This window comes from Prunus avium, chromosome 7 (genome assembly GCF_965620075.1).
Source record: "Prunus avium chromosome 7, drPruAviu1.hap1.1, whole genome shotgun sequence".
NCBI lineage: Eukaryota > Viridiplantae > Streptophyta > Magnoliopsida > Rosales > Rosaceae > Prunus > Prunus avium.
Window position 1 is genome coordinate 31,820,954 of NC_142290.1, and position 27,457 is coordinate 31,848,410.

Consider the following 27,457-nt stretch of genomic DNA (forward strand, 5'->3'; position numbering starts at 1 on the left):
CTGGTTTGATCTCAATTTGGTGAGTTGTAAACCTAGGATATATAGATGACTCACCTAGTCTAAGCTAAGAAAAAAATTAATTGCTAAACTAAGATAAATTTTCGGATGAAAGAAATGGAAGTTGGGGTGAGGAAGAAAGGAGGAGATAGGAGGAAGAGAAGAAGAGAGTTTCTAAGGTGAGTTGATTTCGAAATTTCTGGTTTTAACCTTGTGGTTGTGTGATTTTAATCTCTTGGAGAATAGTTTGAGTCAATTGAATGTTAGGAAGATTGAATTGGAAGAGGTTGAACCTCTATTTTCGGATTGGGTGTATAGATCATTTTTTTCAACTATGGGTGTTGTTGATTTTGGTTTCATTTTGAGTTTTAATGAGTTCAAGTGATAGGTATGAAGTTAGAAGAGTTTTAGAAGCCTTAGGAACCACTTGGGGTGTTAGAATGGTTGAAAACAATTTTGAACAAAATCTGGAAAATGTTATTTTTCTGGAAATTTTCAGCCTGCGAGCCTCCCTTTGGATCTCTGTTTCTCCCAATATTTTGAGTGTTTGAGGAAGTCAATTGTTGGGTTTTAAACTAGACATGGCAAGGAACAAAAAAAAATTAGTTTCGTCGAATTTGGTTGAGTTTTGATAGGTTGAACACTTGTGCAAAGTTTGGAAAAAAGTCTGTTTTCTGCAGAAAACCAGTCATGAGCCTAATTTTGGAGCTGGTTTTCTCCTTCGTTTTAGATCCGTTTTCAGTTTGGTTTGCTGGGTTAGAAACTACAGATACTAAGCTTCAAAACCATATTGATTTTGCTCATTTTCGTTGACGTTTGGTTGGACAAAAGGTCTCACAAAAATCTGGGATTAAAACTGAAAAAACAGGGGAAGTTGCAGGATTTTTGAAGACGATGAACAGTAACCGGAACAAGCCCACTTGCGGCTCCGGAAAGTGGCGGCTGTTCCGGCAGCCTCCGACACCATATTTTTAGTCCATCCGACTCAATTTCTCGATCCGAGTCAGACGGTATAGGTTTCGGGACTTTTTGAGGGGTTTAGCTTGGAGAGTGGGGTGCACTCTCTATGTTGAGAAAGAAAAATATTTTTATAAAAATTAGATTTTTCTAACTTAATTTATGTTATTTTATTTATTTATTTATTTATCCAGATCTAGGAACGGGAGAGAACCCGACCACCTCCGAAGGGTAATTTCGTCCTTTTAGCTTCTTGGATACGAGGTAGGGTCTCTAACTTTTCCCCAATGATTAGACTATATTACTGTTAATCTTGGTGTTTATATATAATATTAAATATGAATATCGTGTTGTTTTGCTTGGTGTGTATCGTTAAGTGAATGCTAATGTTGTTTTATGGATATTTATTGAATATTATATGATGTTTGATGAATATTACTATCCGTGTGAATAAATTTGAAATATTATTGTTTTTATTTGAATTGTCATCATTCCACAAACATTTGAGCTGCATTTACATATGGATCACAAATACAGCTGTGTTGGGTCTGTGAGTAGTTTAAGGTATATCTAAAGGGTGGGAGAAGACTTTAGATATATCAGGAAAAAAATGTGGAATATATTCGGGTGACGGAGCAGAGCTTGAATATATTAAGGTGATGGGAGCAGGGCCTCTAACAAAAAGTGAAAGTTGAGAAATTCGTAAACAAAATGAACTTGGGGTAAGGGATGAATAGGCACTAATTTGTATTTTAGGGTATTCGGAGCCACAGTGGTAAAATGCATGGTATGGGACATGCAGGCTTGATGCTTTAAAGTATGAATTAGTGGGTTTAGAAGGGAGTGAGTTCATGACATCATTGCATATGCATGACTTATTTATTTTTGTAATTGTGTAATGCATGCCACTTTGGTTAGCGGTGATAGCTGGCTTTAAAAGGGGGGGGGGGGGATGTTACAGTACTCTACTGGGCATTAAAATGCTCACACCCTAATAGATGTTGCAGGTTTCAATGCAAATCCCGAGGTAGGAGAAGTTCCACCAGAGGACTAGATCAGTGTTGTTAGATACTGTTTGTAAAATTATTAAGGAATAAATTGTGTGGAATATTACTGTAGTGCGTGTAACTAACTTTGAGCTACTGTGACTCTGACTTTGTACTTATTAAAATAAGTTTGTAATATTATTGGCTCTATTTATATCATATCATAGTTATCGGAGTTTGTTTTTATAACAATGGTATGATTCATGCCTTAATTCGGAGATAGTCCCTATTTTCGAATCGGGGCGTGACATAACATGTCCTAAATCATTTCTAAGAATATTTCTCAGCAATGTTTTGGAGGTGGAAGAAGAGCTTCAATGGTCTAGAGAACATGACGAAGTGATCAGAATCGATAATCACTTTCACTTCATCTGGTGGATTGTTCCTGATAATGTAATTCTGCACATCCAACACTATTGTCTGGTCTTGCCCAGACACAATGAATACTCTACGTACCGATCCATATTTCTCCTTGGTGAGCTTTATTACATCATAATTTAAGAGAGGCTGAAATCTTATCAAAGAGGACACTAGCGTTTTATCCTGTCCATTAATATGTCACCAAACAAAATGTTAAAAACAACAAGAGAAAAAAAAAAGGGAAAAAGAAATTAAAGTTGCAGCAATGTAATCGCAGGTTCGAATCCCCATGATACCTTAATAATTATAAATTAGACTATATTCGAATCCCCATGATACCTTAATAATTATAAATTAGACTATCGCTTGTATTAATAAAGAAATAGTATTTTTGAATTATTTTTTAGACAACTCACCTGTGCTGGGGAGAGCTGTAAATACTTCAATGCCGAGAACTTAGGCCCACGAAGATAGGAGGTTGGAGGATTGTTGTGTAAGACGTTGGATTATTCCAATTACCTACTTAAGTGGTCTTCTAATCATCATAGGGTTGTCTTGGGCTCAATATTGATCAAGGACTCAATTACCACTCGGCCCGTAGCCTTTGTATGAGTGTTTAAGTTAAATACATGGGCCACAGGGATTCCTAATTAAATATGGACTAGGGTTTTTATTTCCTAATGCAATAAGGACTGCTTGAGAGTTTTTCTTGATGGAAGAGACTCCTAGGCAGATGCATATAAAACACAAGTGCCCCTGCTCAACCGATCAAGCCAATCCACACAAAAGAATTCACCCCATCTAGAATGAGTGTATGAAGGGATCGGATTGAGGAGATGTGCTCTTGTATATTCTTGATGTGTGTTCTATCATGTGCAGTCAATAAAGTTTACATGTGGTATCAGAGCCTAGGCTGCATGTTTTAGAACCGAAAGTAATCATCCATCGCTTCTGCTACTTTGCATTTGGACGGCACTTTGCAAAGGCTTCTTCCTCTTTTTGCTGCCTCTGACCAAGTTTCCATATTTAAGGATTGGGGTATGTTTTTCTTGTTGAATATGAATTGATTGCATGAAGTTTTCACTGTTTTTTGATTTGGCTTCTTTTGCCTACGATTTGTGTTTTATTTTAGGGAAAGCATGTGGGCATTGTATGACATGTGGTAGTCTATGAGATATCTTACAATTATAAGTCTGTGGAAAAACCATGTGGCTTGCATGTGTTTTCTCAATTTCATCGAAATTGCTTTTGTCGTGATTATTTCTTAATCAGTTTAGGTATTCTTTGCCTTTATTGTGAACCAGATTCTAGTGTCATTTATTTATTTATTTTATATTATCATGTTCTACGGCATATTTAAATTGGCATCAAGTTTCAACCTTAGGCATGCTTAACATTATTAATTGCTGCAAAAGAATTTATACACAGACATTTAGAGCTTAAGGCAATGGGATGCCGCACCAGTAAATATTTTAAGATAGAAATTGGGGTTTTAGTTTCAGCTTCAGTTATTGATGACCCAAGCATGTTTCATATTGATTAAGTAATCGCATGTCATGAACTGTTTTTTCTGTGACTTATTTGGAGAAATCCATTTCGCGGTTCTTTGATCAATTATTTATTCCATGATTAATTTAGCTCAGTTCTAGGTTTTAATATCAGCATAAAAGTGTACATATGCGAAAGGTTATAAAGTACCAAACCATAAGGATAAAACCTAAAACTGAAAGTTACAGAAGCAATGTATTGTTTTATTAACCTTTATTACACCAACATATTTTGTTAAGCGTGTTTCGATATACAGCTTTTCTCGTTCATGCTTGAAGGGTTGAGATCAAAGTTTCAAGAGTTCTTGTTTCAATTTAAAGAGCGAAAGCAACCTAGTTGATTAAAGAACTTTTGATTCTAATAAGATTGGTTATTAAATGTGATAAAAGTATAAAGTTTTAACTTTATCATATTTGGAAGTTTTATGATCATAGTCTACAGATATTCTAGCAATGGTTGAGTGAGCCAAAGCAACTCAATCATTAATAGTTTTCTGGATTTAAGGAATTGATCATAATTGGCATTGTAGGTGAAGGCATGTTAAAAACTCTCTGTCCAAAGATGTGAGTGGTTTAACATGAGTACACTTATAATGGAACAGCATGGGAGATGAACTGCATGAATTAGCAAGGAATTTCTTCAGTCCAAAGACGTGGGAGTTTCTTTGTTCAGGAAATTCGTGTATGTTCATGTCCTAGTGTTGAAAACATGTTTAATTCTCTACCCAAAGGTGTGAATTAATTATGTTTGATTGAGGATATGGGGACAAATTGATTGTATGATATATTTTGGAATATTTCAGTTATGTCACAATGAACCTTAACTCCATTGGCATACAAATTTTGTTCTTGTTATACGGATTGTAACATGTTTAAGTTGTTGATGGTAATTTGATATTGGTGATCTTGAAATAGTCATGAAAGTTAATAGTATGACAAAGAAAAAGATTTTGGTTGATCACATAAAGGAGATATGAGTATGAAAAAATTGATTGCATCATTTTCTCATATCAAATATTCTCTCAAGTTACACTACAGTTTCTGATCACTATTAGTTCACATCAAAGTTTATGCATATTCATAGAATGTATGCAATTTTGGTATTTGTGACTTGATTGATCGAAAATTTGATGTTTTCTTATTTGGTTATGTATGGACATGTTTGATACTTGGCTATTTTTCATATGCAATCAAGTGATTGTTTTATAACATACAGCTGGATTGATTCATACGTGTAAAAGGATTGATACATATTTAATTGGATTGAATCACGTAAAGTTGGATTGATCTGTAAGGTTGTGTTCGTCATATAGAATGAAATAAAATAAAGTTGGCTTGTTTTAAATGGTATGGCGTACTGTTGCAAGTGTTTTTGAGGCATGATTGGTATTACATTTGATGCTTTCAGTATTGAATATCAAGAATAAAAGGCACACTTGCCTTGTGAATATACATTTGCAAGTATTAATTGTGGTTATATCACTTGCATTTAAGGAATATCACTATTTTATTGCCATTATAGTTTTCAATTCTCAGTTTATCGACGTCTAATTATATGTCATGTTATATAGTATTCATGCTTGATATTAAGAAGTATGATCGTTTCACCCAAGAAAGGATAATTTTGAATGATAACCTAAAGAAAAAACTTGGGTTTTGCATGGCGAATTATTTGGATAAACTTTTTGTTTTAATATGAGGAAATGTCATGCTATATGAAGTTTAGATCTTGCAAATAAGGATAATTAAATTTTGAGGAACATATTGATAGCATTCATAATTCTATAGTTAACTAATTTTTCCAGTTTTGAACTATGCTGCTATGATGTCTATTTACATAATGTTGTAGTACAAATTAATTTGTGATAAAATTAGGCGATAAGGATCATTTTCTAAGCTTTCTTTAGACGCTGAATTCATGAAAATATATTGAGAATTGAATTTTTGTTGAATTTATGAAGTTGAAACAGATGCACAGGAATTTTCCTGACAGTTTCTGCATTATGAATAAAGATTGTTGAATGACTCACTTAAAGATCTTAAAATGAACTGAATTTTTGATATGTTGAGCATATACGTGTCTTCGTGAATTCTGCAAAGTTTCGTAATTATTGGATGTATAGATTATTTGTGAGAATTTTATTAGTGATCTGTGTTCAGGAAAAGTATGTGCTGACAGATTTTCTGAGTAACCTTGTAGGTCAATTTTCAGATTTTTTAATTAGCTATAAAACGACTCATTAATTTTTCTGTTTGAAGATTAATGACTCTAGTTTGTTTGCATTAAATTTGATGCTAATCCAACTTATAAATTAATTATGGTAAATTCTCAAGTAATCACATATCATTGCTGGAAATTTCTTTACAGTTTTGTGCATTTAGACTTATACTGTGAAGTACATTAGGAGCACGCCTTGAAAGTTCTTTTACACTTTTTTGTCACAGTGTTTCTAATCATAAGGTTATTGGTGCACTATATATTTTGAAGTAGCAAAGTAGTGAGTGTTTGCCCAAGTGGGAGAAGTGATGTAAAGTTTTGGGCTTCACACTCAATACCTTATTATCTTGTATTTTGATAAAGCTCATTTAGGTTTTGGAGCATACTTGGAATTCTTTTCTGGGTTTTGACGCATTGAAGTTTTTTGAGTACTAATAAGCATACTTGAAACTGTTTGGATGACTGACTGTTTCGTTTTGGCTACTAAAGATCTTACCATGCTTATTTGTATTGCTTAAAGAAAATTGAATCGGTGTTTAAGATACAAGTGGAATAAAGTTGAATGCCTCCATTACAGTCTTTGGTTTTTCTCATCTACGTGCAACTTAAATGTAAAGTGTTGTTTGAGAAAGAATTGAATAAATTAAATTTGAGCTCTAACTCTAAGGATTGGACTGCGATAAAGTTTTATAATGTATTAATTCATTTTATATGGTATTGATCCATTTTTGTAACATGCAAAATATATGTTTTGATGAGTGGGAGCGTTTAATGATCTTCTTTGAGGATGTATTCAGTAATTTGGATATTTTTGATTAATCGCTTAACAATCTAGTTTTGCATTAAGGATTTTAAGGCTAATAAGAACAAAGTTTGGTTTACGTATGTTATATGTTCTTATTATTTCATGCAGTTTTGTTCAAATCTTCAGTAGTTAATCAATGACTTTTGCTTTTTCAATTGAAATTTGTGATTGCTAATAAGCATTTGGATTTTGGTTCATGCTTGTAAGGGAGAAGGGAAAAGAAAGAATTTTTCCAGTGGTTCATTGATTCATTGAATAAGGTTGTTTCATACTTGTTACAATTATGGTTATGCCGTTAAGTTTTGATATGTAGAATTAGTGGGAGCTGAGTTTTATTCCACTCAATTTCATTAGTTTTCTTGGAGACAGTTCAATTATTTTGTCTATTGCTGTTTGGTTCGGTTCTTTTATTGGATTACGTGACTTCAGTTTTATGTTTATTATTCTTTGACAAATGAATCCAGTAACATGTCATCATGCAGTATAGCTAGCTACAGTCACTGCATAAGACATGAATTCATGCCAGTGTCATTAAGGAGAGATCTTGGTAATCTCTTAAGGAAGGGCTTATGAATGAAAGTGATCTTTGTAAACACAAATTAAGTTTTGTCATGATCATTCTGTGTCCTAGTCTTGATGGAAGCCTTATGTGATTTTGCAAGCTTATATGTGTGGTTGTAAGAATCTTGGATGTTATAAATTCAATGTGTTCCGACAGTTCCATGTAAGTTTACATTTTTGACAGTGGCTTGGTTTAGGAATAGAGTGATGTTGAGTTCTACATGGCCATATAGTGATCAACTTTGAAGCCTTGATGATTATTTGACCAAGTGGGAGAATGTAAGACGTTGGATTATTCCAATTACCTACTTAAGTGGTCTTCTAATCATCATAGGGTTGTCTTGGGCTCAATATTGATCAAGGACTCAATTACCACTCGGCCCGTAGCCTTTGTATGAGTGTTTAAGTTAAATACATGGGCCACAGGGATTCCTAATTAAATATGGACTAGGGTTTTTATTTCCTAATGCAATAAGGACTGCTTGAGAGTTTTTCTTGATGGAAGAGACTCCTAGGCAGATGCATATAAAACACAAGTGCCCCTGCTCAACCGATCAAGCCAATCCACACAAACGAATTCACCCCATCTAGAATGAGTGTATGAAGGGATCGGATTGAGGAGATGTGCTCTTGTATATTCTTGATGTGTGTTCTATCATGTGCAGTCAATAAAGTTTACATGTTGGTCCCATTATCGTATCTATATATAGTGTCCAAAGGGTCCAATCTTTTATTAATCTGTACATTTTTCGAAAATATAATTTGTTAATAAATATACACAATGGTTTTTGGTGCTGCAACTTTGGTGTGTGCTTGTGAACTCATTACCTCTGTCAATATAGTCGAGTATTTGAGAGTAGGACCAGACATGTAAGCCGTGACGTATACTGCAGCAGCAATTTTCTCAGGAAATCTCTCCAAGAAAATAGATATGACTGCCCCACCCATGCTGTGACCTACGAGGATGATCCTCTCCTTTGGTGGAAGAGACACCATGAGCTTTGTCAATGGCTCGACATATTGCGAGATCGAACGAAGTTGTTGTATCTGAATTGGGTTGATCCCAGCTGCTCCCAAGTCTAGGGCTGTGACATTGTGGCCTGAATCTTTGAGTAAAGTTGCCACCTTATACCAAGACCATGCTCCTAGACCAGCTCCATGAATCAACACAAAATGCTTCTTCCCACTTGGGTTAGTTTGGATTTGATTTTGAGGGTAATTAGGAGGAGGTGGAGATGGTGATGAGGTACAAATTTTTGCTAAGCAAATAAGTAAGAAACAAAAGAGAAAAGACTTGTTTTTCATGTGCTCCATTTTCCTTCTCATTACCATCTCCTTTCTTGGGTTTGCATTTATAGGAAATATCCTTCTTCACTATACAATTGGTCTCTTCACCCAATTCGGCATTTGAAAACGACTGAGTAATAATTATTATGGTTCAGAAGATTTGAGGTGTAGACTAATAAACTAACTAATAAACTTCCACGTCAAAGCAAGGTCTTTATTTCTATCTACATTTTTGGTCGAGTAAACAGAACCACTCATGCAATGCAAATGCCGAGGACGTGGCATATGAATTGACCAATGGTTTGTAACACTAGGCATTCATTAAATTGGTTTCTTCAGGGTTTAGAAAACGTATATGCCAAGTCTCTGCAAAATCTTTTGGCCAAGTCTCTGCAAAATCTTTTGGGTACCTTTCTCTTATAAATTTCCAATCTGCATAATTAAAAAAAAAAATTATTCAACGTGGCACTTGTACCTATTATAAGATGACAAGAGTCATGTCGTGATTTGTTGAGTTAGTTAGATTGCTTAGTCGAGAAGATTACAATGTAACAATACATAAGAATCGTGTAGGCTGTAATTCATTGATTTTCAGTAAGAAACAGAAATAGAAAACAAAATCTTTTTCTTCAATTCTCTCAGATTCTTCTCATTCTCTTTAATGTTTTCACTCATTGCCTGGACTTTTCGTACAGAATTTGTTTCGTACACAACATATATATCTTTGAAAATTCTTTCTTTCTAGTAGTTGGTTGCGTGACAATGTAAAGTCTACTAAACGAAGTAACTTTTTTAATATATGCATATGCGGTGGCACTACAATAAACGTCCCCATTTTCCTAAGTGCATTCGGATTCGATTCATGTAAGAGACGATTTTGAGGCAACTCAATATAGTACTCCAAATATATAAATGTAAAGTCTACTAACCGAATTTTAAAAAAAATCATATTTTATTAGAGGGAATTTGAATTTGGGGATGATATATCACTAGCTTAAGAACTATTTGAGAGAGATCCCCGCTTTGCGCCCGACAGTACCTCGAGGGTTAGTCCCCGCAATCGCGCGGGGGATACCTTGGTTTTCACCAAAAAAAAGAACTATTTGAGATATAATTTAGTCACGGTATGGTATTTTTGGTATTGGACGGTGGGTAACATGGACTGTATCGGATGTCGTAAGTTTGCTCCAACAATTCACCTAATTAGTAGTAGAGCTGACTTTCAAACAACGGCGGTCCTACATTTTGGAGGCCCTAGGCAAACATCCTAAATGGAGACTTCTTCTCTATATGTATATTTATGTGATTTTTTTGGTAAGTTCAAAAAATATTTGATAAATTCAAATTCATAATTGTAACATATAAAAGAAACAATCATGTAATTTACACAACAACTTTATAAAGTGCATCAAAACATCACTTAAATATCACTCATCTTACATTTTTCTATTCAAAAGTATCAATTAACTTTACATAATCAAGTTTTTCTATCATGTCCTTTTCAATTTCCTAATTGATTCAACTAGGTTAATTGAGTAATTGGGCAAGGTTTTTTTTTGTTTTGTTTTTGTTTACAATGAATGGACCTTTATTGACTTTCCTCTTTTTAATTTTAAATTGAATAATTATGTAAGTTTTTTTTTATGTACAATAATTGGTTTGCGCCTAACATAATATTTATATAATATAGTTTTTTTTAAAATAATATTGGTTTGGGCCCAATTTGGGGACCTTAGGCGATTGTCTTGCCTGCTTGTGCCCATGGCCTTTCAAAATGTCATTGAGAGGCTAGCCTCTATATATAGGGCTTAGACTTTTATTGTGCTTTATTTATTTATTTTCAATTTATCTTTTGATGTTCAATTTTTTTTTTCTAAAAAACAAAATAAATGTAGGTACAATTCGTATTAAGTTTTTTTTGTGTGTGTATCAATTATATATGAGAAATAGGCATTGTAGCATCAAATTTATAACATACGTGTATCCTATTCAGTAGCACATCAATATCTCATCAATATACTGCACACGCACGGAGCCTTCCTGGGGGAAATTGGGTCATTGTGCCCATAGAATTTCTCAACATACTGCCCACACATGGAGCCTTCCTGGGGGAAATTGGGTCATTGTGCCCACACAATTTCTCAACTAACGGGTCATTGTGCTCACACTTCACCCAAGCTTTCACATATCTCAAGTTACCCATAATCGACTTCCAAGTATATATAAACATAAACATTCTCATAGTTTTTGCAAAGGAAAGAAGGTTTGTGTAAACATCACGATGTTCCACTCTAAATAATTAAATAAAAAGGAACCTTGTAAAAATTATGAAGAAATCAAAGAACATAGAAATTTGGTTCGAAACATATATTTTTCTCTTATTCCTTGAAAAATGACCATTCAAATAAACAAAGTGTAGGAAATATAAATCACAACTAAAACAGTGGGCACAGAGTTACCCGAACGTCACTATATACTCGCAGTGACTAATGACCAATCAATACATAATAGATTTTGCTCTCAAGGCAAGACAACTGGATACTACACACATGGCAAGATATCCCAACCAGAACGAGTCATCACCACAGGTAATACGTGTGACACATTCAACGAAACATTAAACCACATTCAAATCCAATGCCAGAACAGATAACATTTCAAATTCATTGCCAAAACAGATAACAAACAACACAGTTTAAAAGATATTCAACCGTATGAAACAATTATCAAAATATATAAATATAATTATTCGGGAAACAACTAGTGAGGCAAGTGAAGACCCCCTACCTCGATTCAATGCTTACTTGGATTTACCATGGTCCACATCACGTTTCTATCTCCACAATCAACAACTCACTTAGGGCACCTTCAAGAATTATCTCGAAGACAATATAAGCTTAGTTAGAACTTAGATTCCTAAAAGGCAAACAATATCAATCCTTAAAGGGATTAATTCACAACATAAATGTCCTCTAATATTCAACAACTAATAAATCTGTCCCAAAATACTAAATTTCATCTTCCAAAGTCAATCTCAAAATCAATTTAGAAAACCTTACTCATGTATTCCTCAATAAAATTCACAAATTTCACTTAACTTTGTATCAAACTCAACAAGAAGCTTATTTCAGTTTATACCACTTCGTACAGTGCTAAACTTGTTGGATGACCATGAATTTTGGATATGCTGTAGAGAACAGAAGTCTCAACAACTTTCATCAAAGAACCTTTCTCTTATGAGTAAGGGAAATCGACATGAAAGACAGAATCCGAGCCTACATCAACACAACAAACAATGATGAACTGGTTACACTCCTACAGAATTTTGGGATTGTTATACTTCTTGGATGAAGCTAAAATTTTGATAGATCATGACCAAGACATAGATAAACAACGTTCATGAAAGAAACGATGCCATTAGATCAGGAGACGGCTACATGAAAGAGTGAATAAGTTCACACTAGTGTAAAACCAGCAGACAGAAAGAAAGAGAAGACTAATCTCACCTTGAACACGATTTTAGATGGTTAGAGAAACCCAATGGTCCTGCCTTTTGGATATGTTGTAGCATTGACCTTAGGAACAACTTGTGTGAAGGAACAGAGGTGAGACGAGTAATGGAAACTCGCATGCAAAGCCAAATCCGTGCATAACACAGAGTATCAGGCAGAGATGAGCTGTTCGTACTCAAACTGAGTTTTTAGGTGTTTATATTCCTTCGATTGGGCTAATTTCCGGATATGTTCTAGTAGACAACCAGATGAACAACATTGAAGCAGCAAATATTTCGATTTGAGCTATTAAGGATAACGTTTAAGACATATGAACAGATTTGACGGGTTTGGAATACTGTGATTAATAGTTGAGAGCGAATTCTTTGGGAAGATCAGGGAATAATTTGTGTGGGAGTTCCCAAAACTATTTCCGAATAAAAAGTGCTCAAAATCCCCTTATGCCCAAGGGTTAAATTATAATTTAAATAAATAAAATGATATTTTGAGACGGAATGTCACTCATAACTCCGCAAATAATTCCTCATTTCACCAGTCACCTCTCATACGCATATAAACCAAATTATAATCACCAATCATCAATAAGCATTGTGAAAATTAATTCGATATCCAAACAATCTCAAGTGCATCAATCAAATAATATCAAGAATAATATCATCATTTAACAATTTCAAACAATCATATAATATTCACAAAATTTAATTAAATCAACTTCCGTAAAGATTTCCTCAAGAAACCCCCTACATGAATTCCAAGCTATGCATAAGACATGTCTCAATACAACAATTAAATACAAGTGTCAACGTAGGTAGTTGGAGCACGTAGTCCAACAATAAATTGTTACAATTTGTATTGTAAATAGTAACTAAATGTTCATATATACCTGGTTGCAACTACATTTTTCTCCAACACAAGAAATTTATAAATAATTTTTGCATTACACCATAACACGATCACGTGGTGTTACACCCCACTCATATTATGCTATCTACATTAATTACACCACGCAACGATGTTTCAGTACCATATAAAATAATTTATTGAAATTGAGGAATCTAACAGTCATATAGCTTAATACTTTTTTCATTAGAAAATGGAAACAAGATTTACATGTAGTACTTTATGTTGGAAAAATGGCTCACATTAAGTATGCAAGTGAAGGAGGAAGCGACCGGTCGCTGGGTATTTGCGACCGGTCGTTTTGAGCAGATTCGAAGTCTGGAGAAGCTGGAAATCGTGACCAGCGACCGGTCGCAAGGTGCAAGCGACCGGTCGCTTTCAGATAGGTTGCAATGCGACCGGTCGCTAGGAACGTGCGACCGGTCGCCAGACGTGCTGTGTCGTTTTTCCATGCGTTTTTCAAGGTGCATTTCACATGTATTGGTTCCCTACCTAATCTCTCGGGCCTTTAAGGTGTGTTATGGTTTCTAGGAGGTCTAGCAAGGTGCTGGAAAAGCTGGAGCACCATTGAATGAGGATAGTTGACTTGTTTCAAAGAGTACCTACCCTATAGCTCTAGATAGGGTGGCTGAAGTTGCAGCTATCTATGCCTAGCCTTTGGTCTGCCCAAGTTGTGGTCCATGTTAGGTAACCAAGGGCAGAACGTGGGAGGAAAGAAGGAGTCTCTTCTGAAGTCCAAAGGCTTGTGTATTAAAGAGAAGAGGAAGCAAGACAGCAATTGTGTGGTTAATCTCAAAGTTGTCAAGTAGCTGGGAGCTATTGTGTTCAAAGGGAGGTTATCTCACCAAGGGAGGAAGAGAGAGAGGGCAATCAGTTCAAGAGAGAGCTGAGTTGAGTCTTGAGTAGTCTAGACACCAAAGGGGGGAAACACCAAGAGTTGTGAGAGTGTTCACAAGTGTATCAAAGTGTTGAGCAAGGGGTGAGAGAGAAAAGAGAGCTTGGGAGAGAATAGAGTTCTAAGGGGGTTTCTTTGTAAACCAAAGTTGTAACTTATTCTTTCATTAGTGAATTTCTCAAGGGGATCACCAAGAGGATTTAGGCAATTGCTGAACCTCTAAAATACTTGTGTCACTTTGTGCTTGGTTGGTTTCTCATGTGTGTGTGTGTGATTCATCCATCCTTGTGTGTGTCACAAAGTCCATCAACAACAAGATCATTAGGGGAGTGAGTGAAAGTGTTTGTCCATTTTCACAACACTTTATGTCATGTTAACAAGACATGATACAACTACAGTTAAAAGGATCTTCAATCGAGAAGTTAAATCCATGATGGACCTTCCAACGTTTCTTTTATTTATTTATTGCAATTTATAACCTCAACCAAACTATTTAAAATCATGATAGGGTTAATTACTCAAATGGTCCTCAAATTTGTACTCGATTTACATTTTGGTCTCTAAAATAAATTATTCGTTCAAATGATCCATCAACTCTATACTATTCGGTCCATTGGTCCCACCGTCTAATTTTTCTGTTAGATTTAACCAAATTTTAGGGTAAATACAACTTTTCATAAGTAGCAAATAAAAATAGGGTTAAAATAAATACAACTCATTTGTATTCCAGTTTTACACAATTTAGTATAAATACAACTCATTTGTATTCCAAATTTCACTGATAAAAAAAATTTCTGGTTACCCACAATGCTTGAAAACAGAGGACTTGAGGAAACAGAAGCACAAAAGCTGATCATGGTTTCAGTCAATACCAAGTCGGAAATGGATTCAATTGGCACATCATAAGACTCGCATCTTCTTCCATGAAAGCGACGAGTTGATGAAACTAATTTTGAAACTAATTTGTATTCCCACCATACCAACCACGAAGACCCACCCCCTCTCTTTCAACTCATTTGGTAAACTTTTACCATCAACAAGATCAAAACTACAATATCAAGAAAAAATTAAAACAGTAATGGGGTGGGGATTTTTGGGTGTCATGAGAATATTTTTGTGTGGATGAAAGGTGGTTGTTAGGTAGGGAGGAGGGTGGTGGGTGGTTGTCTCTCAACAACAAAGGGAAATCAAGGGGTAGGTTGTTGAGCAATGGCGGACCCAGGAATTTTTATAGAGGTAGGCTAAATATATATATATATATTTTATAGAGGAGATATATTATAAGCATTTTTTTTTCTCTTGAAACAAAAATGTAAATAAAATTTTATAAATCAAACATGGCCACATTACAAGCAAATATAACATAAAGAAGTATAAAAATATAAATAAATATCAAATCAAATACATTGTCCAACTTAAAAAAATCATATATGCTAATTAATAATTCAAGTTGCAAAAATAAAATATATATCAACAGTCTCCAAAAGTTTTCCCCCTAACCCTAAATCATAAAAACTTAACAACAAAAATTAAAATTGAAAATTGAATATATATAAAATAAAAAAACTTACCAAGATTGAAGGACCTACTGAAGAAAGGTTGGTAAATTTTTTAGAGGAGGAGAGCTATTTCCTCTTGGCTCTCAAGATTCAAATATGGCATTTTGGGTGGCTAGAAGAAATTTTTTTATGTTTGCTCTCTGTGGGTGTAGCCACTGGCAGACCCAAATTTTTTTTAGCGGAGGTGCAATATTGACTAAGTATGAAAATTGGTTTTTTGGAATACTCATTTTCTCAAGGTAATTTTTGGCGGCTTTTATTCCTTACACATCAAATAAGAAAACTTGATTTTATGGGATTTTAATATGAAGTATATATTGACTTAATGAGCCATCATTTTTAACCTAAATTGTATTTTGCACTAAAACCGATTTTTCATATTTTGATTTGGTGAGAATTTGATTTTCTAGTATTTTTATTTGAATCCAAATGGGGGGTACTTCCTTATTTACATTGTAAACTTAAGTAAATGGAGTAATATAAAAATAAATGAAAGTAAAAGGACAAAGACATTTACTTAAATGTTGAAAATGGAAATAAAGTAATCTGCACACCAGTGGAGCAAATGGGTAATTTGAAGCACTTACAATGATTTTTCCGGTGAATTTATATAGGTTTGGATTGATGTTATTATTTCCTATATGCTTTAGGAGTGGGCTAATATTTATTAGAGTAGAAATAAAACTTATAACATTTAAACCATGTTCAATACTTTATAAATCTTCCCCTAGGCTGGAGCTAAGCTTAGGTCCGCCCTTGTTGTTGAGTTGGGGTTCTGGGTTCGTTGGGAGGGGGTTTGTGGAAGATTTTTTTTTCTCTTTTTCTGTAGCTGCTGGCTTGGGTGGAGGGTGGGGAGGAGCTGGGGTTCTGGGTTCATGGGGCCTGGGATGGAGGGTGGTTGTGGGATGGGTTTGGGGATTGGAGCTTGAGGGTGGTGGTCATGAGAGAGAGAGAGAGAGAGAGAGAGAGAGAGCGCTTTTTATTTCATTTTTAAGTATTTATTTATTTTTAACGTACGAAATGACCAATTTGCCCTCATATTTAACCGCAATATTGACAGAATGTAACGGTAGGACCAATGGACCGAATAATATAGAGTTGATGGACCATTTGAACAAATAATTTAATTGAGGGACCAGAATGTAAATCGGGTATACGTTTGAGGACCATTTGAGTAATTAACCCTTCATGATAAATTTGACATCAAGTTGCTCAGCGTCAAAGTTGACGCTAGAAAAAAGTGATGGCAAATGTTTATTTGTAATACATTTTTTAATGACGGTGTCTAATGACACATAATAGTACTAACATGTCCTAAATCATTTCTAAGAATATTTCTCAGCAATGTTTTGGAGGTGGAAGAAGAGCTTCAATGGTCTAGAGATCATGACCACGTGATCAGAATCGCTAATAACTTTCACTTCATCTGGTGGATTGTTCCTGATAATGTAATTCTGCACATCCAACACTATTGCCTGGTCTTGCCCAGACACAATGAATACTCTACGTACCGATCCATATTTCTCCTTGGTGAGCTTTATTACATCATAATTGAAGAGAGGAGAAAATCTTATCAAAGAGGACGCTAGCGTTATATCCTGTCCATTAATATGTCACCAAACAAAATGTCAAAAACAACAAGAGAAAAAAACAAAAGGGGGAAAAAGAAATTAAAGTAGCAGCAACGTTATCACAGGTTCGAATCCCATTATACCTTAGTAATTGTAAGTTAGACTATCCCTTGGATTAAAAAAGAAATAGTATTTTTGAATTATTTTTGAGACAACTCACCTGTGCTGGGGAGAGCTGGTAAAACTTCAATGCCAAGACTTTGGGCCCAAGAAGAAAGGAGGTTGGAGGGTTGTTAGTCCCATTATCGTATCTGTATTGAGTGTCCAAATAGTCCAATCTTTTATTAACCTGTACATTTTTCGAAAATATAATTTGTTAATAAATATACACAATGGATTTTGGTGCTGCAACTTTGGTGTGTGCTTGTGAACTCATTACCTCAGTCAATATAGTCGAGTAATTGAGAGTAGGACCAGACATGAAAGCCGTGACGTACACTGCAGCAGCAATTTTCTCAGGAAATCTCTCCATAAAAATAGATATGACTGCCCCACCCATGCTGTGACCTACGAGGATGATCCTCTCCTTTGGTGGAAGAGACACCATGAGCTTTGTCAATGGCTCGACATATTGCGAGATCGAACGAAGTTGTTGTATCTGAATTGGGTTGATCCCAGATGCTCCCAAGTCTAGGGCTGTAACATTGTGGCCTGAATCATTGAGTAAAGTTGCCACCTTATACCAAGACCATGCTCCTAGATCAGCTCCATGAATGAACACAAAATGCTTCTTCCCACTTGGGCTAGTTTGGGTTTGGGTTTTAGGGTAATTAGGAGGAGGTGGAGATGGTGATGAGGTACAAATTTTTGCCAAGCAAATAAGTAGGAGGCAAAAGAGAAGAGACTTGTTTTTCATATGCTCCATTTTCCTTCTCATTACCATCTCCTTCCTTGGGTTTGCATTTATAGGAAATATCCTTCTTCACTATATATACAATTGGTCCCTTCACCCAATTCGGCATTCGAAAACGACCGAGTAATAATTAGGGTTCAGAAGATTTGAGGTGTAGACTAATAAACTAACTAATAAACTTCCACCTTGCAAGCAAGGTCTTTATATCTACATTTTTTATCAAGGAGTATGTATTGACCAATGGTTTGTAACACTAGGCATTCATTAATTGGTTTCTTAAGGGTTTAGAAAACATATATATTCCAAATCTGCAAAATCTTTTGGGTACCTTTCTCTTATAAATTTCCAATCTGCATAATAATAAAAAAAATTATTCAACGTAGTGCTCATTGCCTGGAACGTAAAGAATTTGTTTCGTACACAACATAGTTGGTCGAATGACAATGTAAAGTCTACTAATCGAAGTAAATTTTTTAATATGCACACGCGGTGGCACTACAATCTAAAAACCGGTCAAACTCTTCCCCCTCTCCCTAAGTGCACCTGAATTCGATTCACGTACAAGATAATTTTGAGACAACCCAATATAATACTCCAAATATATAAATGCAATGTCTACTAACCAAATTTTAAAAAATTCATATTTTATTAGAGGGAATTTGAATTTGGGGATGATATATCACTAGCTTAAGAACTATTTGAGATATAATTTAGTCACGGTATGATATTTTTGGTATTGGACGGTGGGTAACATGGACTATATTGGATGTCATAAGTTTGCTCCAACAATTCACCGAAATAGTAGTAGAGCTGACTTTCAAACAGCGGCGGTCCTATGTTTTGGAGGCCCTAGGCAAACATCCTAAATGGAGACTTCTTCTCTATATGTATATTTATGTGATTTTTTTGGTAATTTAAAAAAATATTTGATAAATTCAAATTCACAATTGTAACATATAAAAGAAACAATCATGTAATTTACACAACAACTTTATAAAATGCATCAAAACATCACTTAAATATCACTCGTCTTGCATTTTTCTATTCAAAAGTATCAATTAACTTTACATAATCAAGTTTTTCTGTCATGTCCTTTTCAATTTCCTAATTGATTCAACTAGGTTAATTGAGATTTAAGCTACAATTTTAAAAAATAATTTGGTCATTATTGAGTTTTCTCTTTTTAATTTTGAATTGAGTAATTGGGCAAATTTTTTGTTTTTGTTTACAATGAATGACCTTTATTGAGTTTCCTCTTTTTAATTGAATAATTAGGTAAGTTTTTTTTATTATAAATATTTACAATAATTGGTTTGCGCCTAACATAATATTTATATAATATAGTTTTTTAAAAATAATATTAGTTCTGCCCAATTTAGGGAGCTTAGGCGATTGTCTTGCCTACTTGTGCCCATGGCCTTTCAAAATGTCATTGAGAGGCTAGCCGCTATATGTAAAGCTTCGACTTTTATTGTGCTTTATTTATTTATTTTCAATTTATCTTTTGATGTTCAAATTTTTTTTTTCTTAAAAACAAAATAAATGTAGGTACAATTCGTATTAATTTTTGTTGTGGTTTTTTTCAGGGACGGACCTATAGTTTGGCAAACCTGTGCTATAGCCCAGGTGGCTTCTTTTTTCCAGTCAAAAAAATAAAAGCCTACCTCACCCAATTTAAATAACCTAACCTCACCCAATTTAAATAACCTAACCTCACCTAGATCTCCTCTTTGCACAACACGTAGTCAATTAAAGGGAGGGGGAGGACGGGGGGAAGGGAGACATCACACACAACACAGCAAAAGAAAAAAAAAGAGAAAAAATAAGGGAGATTCACTATTATACCCAATATAAGGGCCCAAATGATAAAAATACCATATATGAAATAGATTTTAGAAACACACCCAAAGCCCATTTACAACATAACAAATAGGCTTTTAGAGTATCCATAATGGGCTCCTTAAACCACCCCCTTAGACAAATTTTAGGGAGGAATTATAAAAATGCAACTCTAACCATGCTCCCTATCCACCTCCTAAAATAAGGAGTTCTCTAGGAGCTCCTAAATCTGAGGAGAGAGAAAGAACTCCTAGTGACTCCCTATAATTTAATGCTGCTTTATTTAATGAGTATTTCAAACCTTTATTTAATGCTAACTATTTTTTATTTTATTTTTAAATAGAGATGGACCAATCAAAAAAGAGTTATAGCATTTATGACTCTCCAAATTAGGGAGTATGGTTGGAGTTGAAATTTTTTAGAGAGCTCCTAAAATAGCTTTCTTATATTTTTAGCTAAATTTTAGCTAAGAAATAGAGAGCATCATTGTGGATGCTCTTAACTTCTTATAAATTACAAAACTGCCATCAATTTCTTAAAACAAGCCTAACCCCAAAACCTCATACAAACCCAAAATACTCAGTAGGGTATCAAAGTAATTTAATAATCAAACTTAAATTTAATAGGGCTATCTGTCATTTTTTGGGTTTGTTTATAGAAATTCAATGATGTAGGGTTTATCTATATTATTAGCGTTAAGAATGGGTATATGACTAAATATCTCAAAAAATAACTCACACAGAGCACGTAGAAAAGAAAAAAAAACCGATCTTGTTGCTACTACACTCACCTTCAAGACTTAATTCAAGTGAACCAAGTTCCTATATTCGTCATGTAAGATTCTCACAATTTCTTGATGCTTTAATTTGAGGATTTTTTTGGAGTTTATGAAGTATCAATTAGGATTTGCAATTGACACTTATGAATTATCAATTAGGATTTGCAAATGGGGCATCAATTTCAGTTTATGAGTTATGAATTATCAAATAGGATTTGTAATTGATTTTATTTTTCTTGCTGTATTTTTTTTTTTCTGTTATAAATGAAATCACATGGTATTGTTGAGTTTTCTATTTACTTAGTACCTAAATTTAGCCCACCTCATTTTATAATCCTGAGTTCGTCCCAAATTTTATTGTTGGTGTGTATCAATTATATATGAGAAATAGCCGTTGTAGCATCAAATTTATAACATACGTATATCCTATTGAGTTTATTGAAAATTAAAAAAATTAGACATGATATATATTTTTTATTTATAACCACAAATAATATATTTTAAACCTTTGTATGAAATCCTTCCAAATACGGAGTGGGGCCCAGCGCCAGAGTAATCATGACTTTGGTTTACACCTCAAAAGTCCTCTCAAATCCACAAAACTCCATCATCTAATAAATTCTACAGAAGTCAATGACCAAACACAACCCATCAAATTCCCAAAATAAATAAATAAATAAATAATGGAAGACAACACAATGTGTTGGTCTGCAACTCTGTTTTCTGGTGGTGTTCATAAAATTTCCCTTAAACCCAAGAGAGAGAGATTCAGAATCAATAACCAAACACAACCCATCAAATTCCCGACTCATATATCCCATCCCAACAACCAAATCACTGCAAAAACAATTTTTTTTTAAAGTCAATTGTTGAACTTTTCAGGTCGACGGGCCGAGGGCTCACTCCAACAACACCGATATTGTCCCCACTTTACCATATGCACAATCCTCAGGTGTGGGGTTTTATCACAAAAGGTCTCGGTATTAGTTAGAGAGAGGTATTTCTATTTAAACTACTTTCTCTTTGGCCCTTTGGCCGATGTGGGACAACAATGAGTTCCTGTTGGAAAATTGGCTCGCATAAAGGATACTAAATCTTGGACCAGCGACCGGTCGCATGACATTTGTGACCGGTCGTTTTCAGGCAGAGTCGAAGTCTGGAGCTAAGTCGACTCGCGACCGGTCGCCAGCTATTTGCGACCAGTCGTTTTCAGGCAGAGTCGAGGTCTGGAGCGAAATCTTCTTGCGACCGGTCGCCCGACACTTGCTATTTCGAGTTTGCACTGCTTCTCAACAGTTTCTTTAGTGTGCTATCGTTTTCTATCCACTTGCAAGGATATTTTAAGTCACTTCTGACTTAAATGAAAGGTGGCAAGTTGCTGGGAAGCAAGGAGAGCAAATTAAGGAAAGATGTTGGCTTGTTTCAAGGTGTTCCTACCTTTGTTGGGTAGCTGAACTTGTAGCTGTCATTATCAAGCCCTTTGCCTGCCCAAGGTGTGATCTACTTCAGTAAAACAAGGGCAGAACGTGGGAAGATGTGATGAGGCTTTTCTCAAGTGCAAGGGGTTGTGTATTTGAGATTGAGAGGAAGCAAGAAAGCAAGGTGAGGCAAAGTAGCTGGAAACTAGTGAGTCAAGAAGAAGAGAGAGTTCTCAAGTGTATCAAGGTGTTGAGCAAGGGTGAGAGAGAAATAGATTGAGAGGGTAGTGTTCTAAGGGGGTTTTTTCAGTTGTAAACCAAAGTTGTAACCTATCTTCACTAGTGAAATTTCTCAAGGGGATCACCAAGAGGATGTAGGCAAAAATTTGCTGAACCTCTATAAACACTTGTGTCATTTGTGCTTGGTTATTTTCTGTGTGTGTGTGTAAGACTCATCCATCATTGAGTCTTGTCCAAAGTCCATCAACAACAAGGTCTAAACGGGAGTGAATTGGTCTTAATTCACAACAGTTCCAACACTCCCCCGCACGTGAGACCCCATTTTTATGGGTCACACGTGGAGATCCACATCGGCAACCACGTGGAGCCATGTACGGACTCACCCATCGCGCGGGGCCAAACGAGGACCCACCCATCACATGGCACCTTTGGCCTATGTGGAGCCAAACGGGGACTCACCTATTGCGCGAGGCCAAATGGGGACCCACCCATCACGTGGCAGTACGGGCCCGCAACCTGGCTCTGATACCATGTTGAACTTTCCAGTTCGACGGGCCGAGGGCCCACTCCAACAACACCAATACTGTCCCCACTTTACCACCTGCACAATCCTCAGGTGTGAGGTTTTATCACAAAAGGCCTCGATATTAGTTAGAGAGGGGTATTTTTATTTAAACTACTTTCTCTTTGGCCCTTTGGCCGATGTGGGACAACAATGAGTTCCAACATCAATGCCATTGAAGAATGAAGAGAGAGAGAAAAAAAAAAACATAAAACATATATGCTTATAGATGTGTTTGTGTTTGTACCTTTTGGGATATAAACGCTGCGTTTCAAGTAGTAAATGTAGAAGCAACACAAGACGCGGGAGACAAAGTAGAGCAAGGTTTCACCGTGGCAGTTGCCCAGCCATGTCTGGAAGAAGTGGGGGAGTAGGGCCCACAATCCATTGGGTACGAGGCTACTGAGCACAATGCGGTTGTAAAACGCCGTCTCCTCCGAGAACGGGTACAGCCATGAGCTGTTCATCTACACTATCATCATGGGAGATTTGAAACGAGAGAGAGGAGATAGAGCGCTTTTTGTTTCATTTTACAGTATTTATTTATTTAACGTATGAAATGACCAATTTGCCCTCATATTTAATGGACATATGGACAGAATGTAACGGTTAGACCAATGGACTGAATAATATAGTGTTCATGGACCATTTGAACGAATAATTTAATTAAGGGACCAAAATATAAATCGGGTATAAGTTTGAGGACCATTTGAGTAAATAACCCTAAATAATTTTTGCATTACACCATAATATGATCACGTGGTGTTACACTCTATTCATATTATGCTATCTACATTAATTGAACCACGTAACAATGTTTCAGTATCATATAAAATAATTTCTCGAAATTGAGGAATTTAACAGTCGTATAGCTTAATACTTTTTTCATTAGAAAATGTAAGACAAGATTTACATGTAGTACTTGCATGTCACGTTAACAAGATATGATACAGCTACAATTAAAAGGATCTTCAATCGAGAAGTTAAATCCATGATGGACCTTACTTCCAGCGCTTCTTTTTTTAATTGCAATTTATAACTTCAACCAGAGTATTTATTTGTAATACATTTTTTTAATGGCGGTGTCTAATGACACATAATAGTACTAACATGTCCTAAATCATTTCTAAGAATATTTCTCAGCAATGTTTTGGAGGTGGAAGAAGAGCTTCAATGGTCTAGAGATCATGACCACGTGATCAGAATCGCTAATCACTTTCACTTCATCTGGTGGATTGTTCCTGATAATGTAATTCTGCACATCCAACACTATTGCCTGGTCTTGCCCAGACACAATGAATACTCTACGAACCGATCCATATTTCTCCTTGGTGAGCTTTATTACATCATAATTGAAGAGAGGAGAAAATCTTATCAAAAAGGACGCTAGCGTTATATCCTGTCCATTAATATGTCACCAAACAAAATGTCAAAAACAACAAGAGAAAAAAAAAAGAGGGGGGGGGGGGGGGGGAAGAGATTAAAGTAGCAGCAACGTTATCGCAGGTTCGAATCCCCATTATACCTTAGTAATTGTAAGTTAGACTATCATTTGGATTAAAAAAGAAATAGTGTTTTTGAATTATTTTTGAGACAACTTACCTGTGCTGGGGAGAGCTGGTAAAACTTCAATGCCAAGGCTTTGGGCCCAACACGAAAGGAGGTTGGAGGGTTGTTGGTCCCATTATCGTATCTATATTGAGTGTCCAAATAGTCCAATCTTTTATTAACCTGTACATTTTTCGAAAATATAATTTGTTAATACATATACACATTGGTGCTGCAACTTTGGTGTGTGCTTGTGAACTCATTACCTCAGTCAATATAGTCGAGTAATTGAGAGTAGGACCAGACATGAAAGCCGTGACGTACACTGCAGCAGCAATTTTCTCAGGTAATCTCTCCATAAAAATAGATATGACTGCCCCACCCATGCTGTGACCTACGAGGATGATCCTCTCCTTTGGTGGAAGAGACACCATGAGCTTTGTCAATGGCTCGACATATTGCGAGATCGAACGAAGTTGTTGTATCTGAATTGGGTTGATCCCAGATGCTCCCAAGTCTAGGGCTGTAACATTGTGGCCTGAATCATTGAGTAAAGTTGCCACCTTATACCAAGACCATGCTCCTAGATCAGCTCCATGAATGAACACAAAATGCTTCTTCCCACTTGGGCTAGTTTGGGTTTGGTTTTTAGGGTAATTAGGAGGAGGTGGAGATGGTGATGAGGTACAAATTTTTGCCAAGCAAATAAGTAGGAGGCAAAAGAGAAGAGACTTGTTTTTCATATGCTCCATTTTCCTTCTCATTACCATCTCCTTCCTTGGGTTTGCATTGTCTGCCGCGCAAATCTCACGTCCTAGAGTTCCGGGTCGAGGGGATGTGCGTTGACACGCGGTTTCCTGCTTTTGGGTGCGGTGCGGTTGTGCGCGGGCGTGCTAGCACGGTTTACCGTGCGTCGATGTGTTGATGAGTGTTGGATGGATAAGTGGTGCGCCTGTTTGAACTCGTCTTCTTAATCAAACGATTGTAACCGAGAGAGGAACTGGTCTCGGCTGTTAGGTTCACGGCCTGAACTACAAGGCCGTTGAGTGATGGTGTTGGTGGTGGGTTTTGGGCGGTGCTCCGGCGCACTGCTCAGGGAGCGGCGGTCGTGTGATATATGGGGTGAGTGAACGAACAACAAGGATGGTGCTCCGGCGCCTTGAAAATCAAGGGTCGTATGATATATTGATGAATTGATTTTCCTTACAATCTAACACTACTCCTAGGAAAGCAAGTAAAGATATTGAAAGTGCATTACAGGAAAAAAAATAAGTTGCTCCGTGGGAGGCTTTGTTTTGGTGTTGAACCCTTTGAATGTAGCTCGAGCCTTGTATTTATAGGGAGAGTTCCTGGAGGAGTAATCGAGGCTGAAAATATGCATGGTGGAGCTTGATTAGAGCAAGTGGGCAGTCCAATCGACATTTGGGATCGTGAAGTATGGTGGTGTGACCCCAGAAATCCTGGTGAATCTCGGCCGCCGCTCTTGATCGTGGGTTCTGAGCTTCTGGCCGTGGAGACGCATTTATGGCCTGGATAGTTGGTGAACCAATATCTCAAGCTGTCAGAATTCTTGTGAGAATGTCCACGTCTAATCACTCTGATCCTCACCACCAAATCCTGACTTCAGTCACTTCCCACCTTCCCTCGTGCATTGAATGCTCTTTTGTGGCCAGTGGGTTTGCTGCATTAAACATGCACTACTTCATTAAATGAAGCCTGGGACCCTGTTGTCACGTGATGATTTGCCTTTAATGCCTCCGGCCGTGAAATTGCCCGGCCTCAGCCTCGGCCTGCACTTAAGGCCGAGATGATCATGCCTTAGCATTTCTTCTTCTGTCTTTAGGAAGGTGAAATACCCTGGCGAAACGCCGCGTTTCAGCTTTACGAACAAGTGCCAGGGCCGAGAGAAGGGGCTCCTTCGGCCAGCTTATGACCGTGATTTATCAGGCACAAACATGCATTTATAGGAAATATCCTTCTTCACTATACTTTGCCCAATTCGGCATTCGAAAACGACCGAGTAATAATTAGGGTTCAGAAGATTTGAGGTGTACAGACTAATAAACTAACTATAATAAACTTCCAAGTTGCAAGCAAGGTCTTTATGTATTGACCAATGGTTTGTAACACTAGGCATTCATTAATTGGTTTCTTTAGGGTTTAGAAAACATATATATTCCAAATCTGCAAAATCTTTTGGGTACCTTTCACTTATAAATTTCCAATCTGCATAATAATAAAAAAATTATTCAATGTGCTCATTGCCTGGACTTTTTGTACAGAATTTGTTTCGTACACAACATATATATCTTGGAAAATTCTTTCTTTCTAGTAGTTGGTTGCGTGACAATGTAAAGTCTACTAACCGAAGTAAATTTTTTAATATGCACATGCGGTGGCACTATAATCTAAAAATAGGTCAAACTCTCCCCCCTTTTCCTAAATGCACCAGAATTCGATTCATGTAGGAGACAATTTTGAGACAACCCAATATAATACTCTAAATATATAAATGTAATGTCTACTAACCGAATTTTAAAAAATTCATATTTTATTAGAGGGAATTTGAATTTGGGGATGATAAATCACTAGCTTAAGAACTATTTGAGATATAATATAGTCACGATATGGTACTTTTGGTATTGGACGGTGGGTAACATGGACTATATCGGATGTCATAAGTTTGCTCCAACAATTCACCTAAATAATAGTAGAGCTAACTTTCAAACAGTGGCGGTCCTACGTTTTGGAGGCCCTAGGCAAACATCCTAAATGGAGACTTCTTCTCTATATGTATATTTATGTGATTTTTTTGGTAAGTTAAATTTTTTTTTGATAAATTCAAATTCACAATTGTAACATATAAAAGAAACAATCATGTAATTTACACAACAACTTTATAAAGTGCATCAAAACATCACTTAAATATCACTCGTCTTGTATT

General features: G+C 36.0%; 3 protein-coding genes and 1 long non-coding RNA gene across 4 annotated transcripts; 1 reads left to right on the forward strand and 3 right to left on the reverse strand.

Moving 5' to 3' along the window:
• Position 1: 1 nt before the first annotated feature.
• On the forward strand, positions 2-2,138 carry LOC148293334 (uncharacterized). The gene is made up of 3 exons (XR_015837083.1): positions 2-176; positions 1,155-1,218; positions 1,953-2,138. It is a non-coding gene; the product is annotated as an uncharacterized LOC148293334 (long non-coding RNA).
• On the reverse strand, positions 2,139-8,842 carry LOC110752971 (methyl jasmonate esterase 1-like). Its single transcript, XM_021953753.2, has 4 exons — positions 8,320-8,842; positions 8,172-8,229; positions 2,777-2,847; positions 2,139-2,543 (listed from the first exon to the last, which is right to left on the reverse strand). Exons 1-4 carry the CDS (start codon positions 8,821-8,823, stop codon positions 2,271-2,273), a joined length of 906 nt encoding a protein of 301 aa, XP_021809445.2. The 5' UTR covers positions 8,824-8,842; the 3' UTR covers positions 2,139-2,270.
• A 7,987-nt stretch (positions 8,843-16,829) lies between these two features.
• On the reverse strand, positions 16,830-18,182 carry LOC148293335 (methyl jasmonate esterase 1-like). Its single transcript, XM_088256078.1, has 3 exons — positions 17,655-18,182; positions 17,436-17,564; positions 16,830-17,242 (listed from the first exon to the last, which is right to left on the reverse strand). The coding sequence occupies exons 1-3, from the start codon at positions 18,156-18,158 to the stop codon at positions 16,970-16,972; spliced, it is 906 nt and encodes a 301-aa protein (XP_088112204.1). The 5' UTR covers positions 18,159-18,182; the 3' UTR covers positions 16,830-16,969.
• A 5,873-nt stretch (positions 18,183-24,055) lies between these two features.
• Positions 24,056-25,283, reverse strand: LOC110752956 (methyl jasmonate esterase 1-like). Its single transcript, XM_021953731.2, has 3 exons — positions 24,780-25,283; positions 24,568-24,696; positions 24,056-24,364 (listed from the first exon to the last, which is right to left on the reverse strand). The coding sequence occupies exons 1-3, from the start codon at positions 25,281-25,283 to the stop codon at positions 24,092-24,094; spliced, it is 906 nt and encodes a 301-aa protein (XP_021809423.2). The 3' UTR covers positions 24,056-24,091.
• Positions 25,284-27,457: the final 2,174 nt, after the last annotated feature.

What these genes read in the sequence shown, in the direction of transcription:
- LOC110752971 (XM_021953753.2), bottom strand. Translation starts at nt 8,823, where the DNA reads ATGGTAATGAGAAGGAAAATGGAGCACATGAAAAACAAGTCTTTTCTC. An exon ending in ATACGATAATGGGACCAACA is followed by an intron (nt 2,848 to 8,171) that starts TGTAAACTTTAT and finishes TCTTACACAACA; the next exon opens with ATCCTCCAACCTCCTATCTT. An exon ending in TACAGCTCTCCCCAGCACAG is followed by an intron (nt 2,544 to 2,776) that starts GTGAGTTGTCTA and finishes ATTAATGGACAG; the next exon opens with GATAAAACGCTAGTGTCCTC.
- LOC148293335 (XM_088256078.1), bottom strand. Translation starts at nt 18,158, where the DNA reads ATGGTAATGAGAAGGAAAATGGAGCATATGAAAAACAAGTCTCTTCTC. An exon ending in ACTCGACTATATTGACTGAG is followed by an intron (nt 17,565 to 17,654) that starts GTAATGAGTTCA and finishes AAAAATGTACAG; the next exon opens with GTTAATAAAAGATTGGACTA. An exon ending in ACCAGCTCTCCCCAGCACAG is followed by an intron (nt 17,243 to 17,435) that starts GTGAGTTGTCTC and finishes ATTAATGGACAG; the next exon opens with GATATAACGCTAGCGTCCTC.
- LOC110752956 (XM_021953731.2), bottom strand. Translation starts at nt 25,283, where the DNA reads ATGGTAATGAGAAGGAAAATGGAGCATATGAAAAACAAGTCTCTTCTC. An exon ending in ACTCGACTATATTGACTGAG is followed by an intron (nt 24,697 to 24,779) that starts GTAATGAGTTCA and finishes AAAAATGTACAG; the next exon opens with GTTAATAAAAGATTGGACTA. An exon ending in ACCAGCTCTCCCCAGCACAG is followed by an intron (nt 24,365 to 24,567) that starts GTAAGTTGTCTC and finishes ATTAATGGACAG; the next exon opens with GATATAACGCTAGCGTCCTT.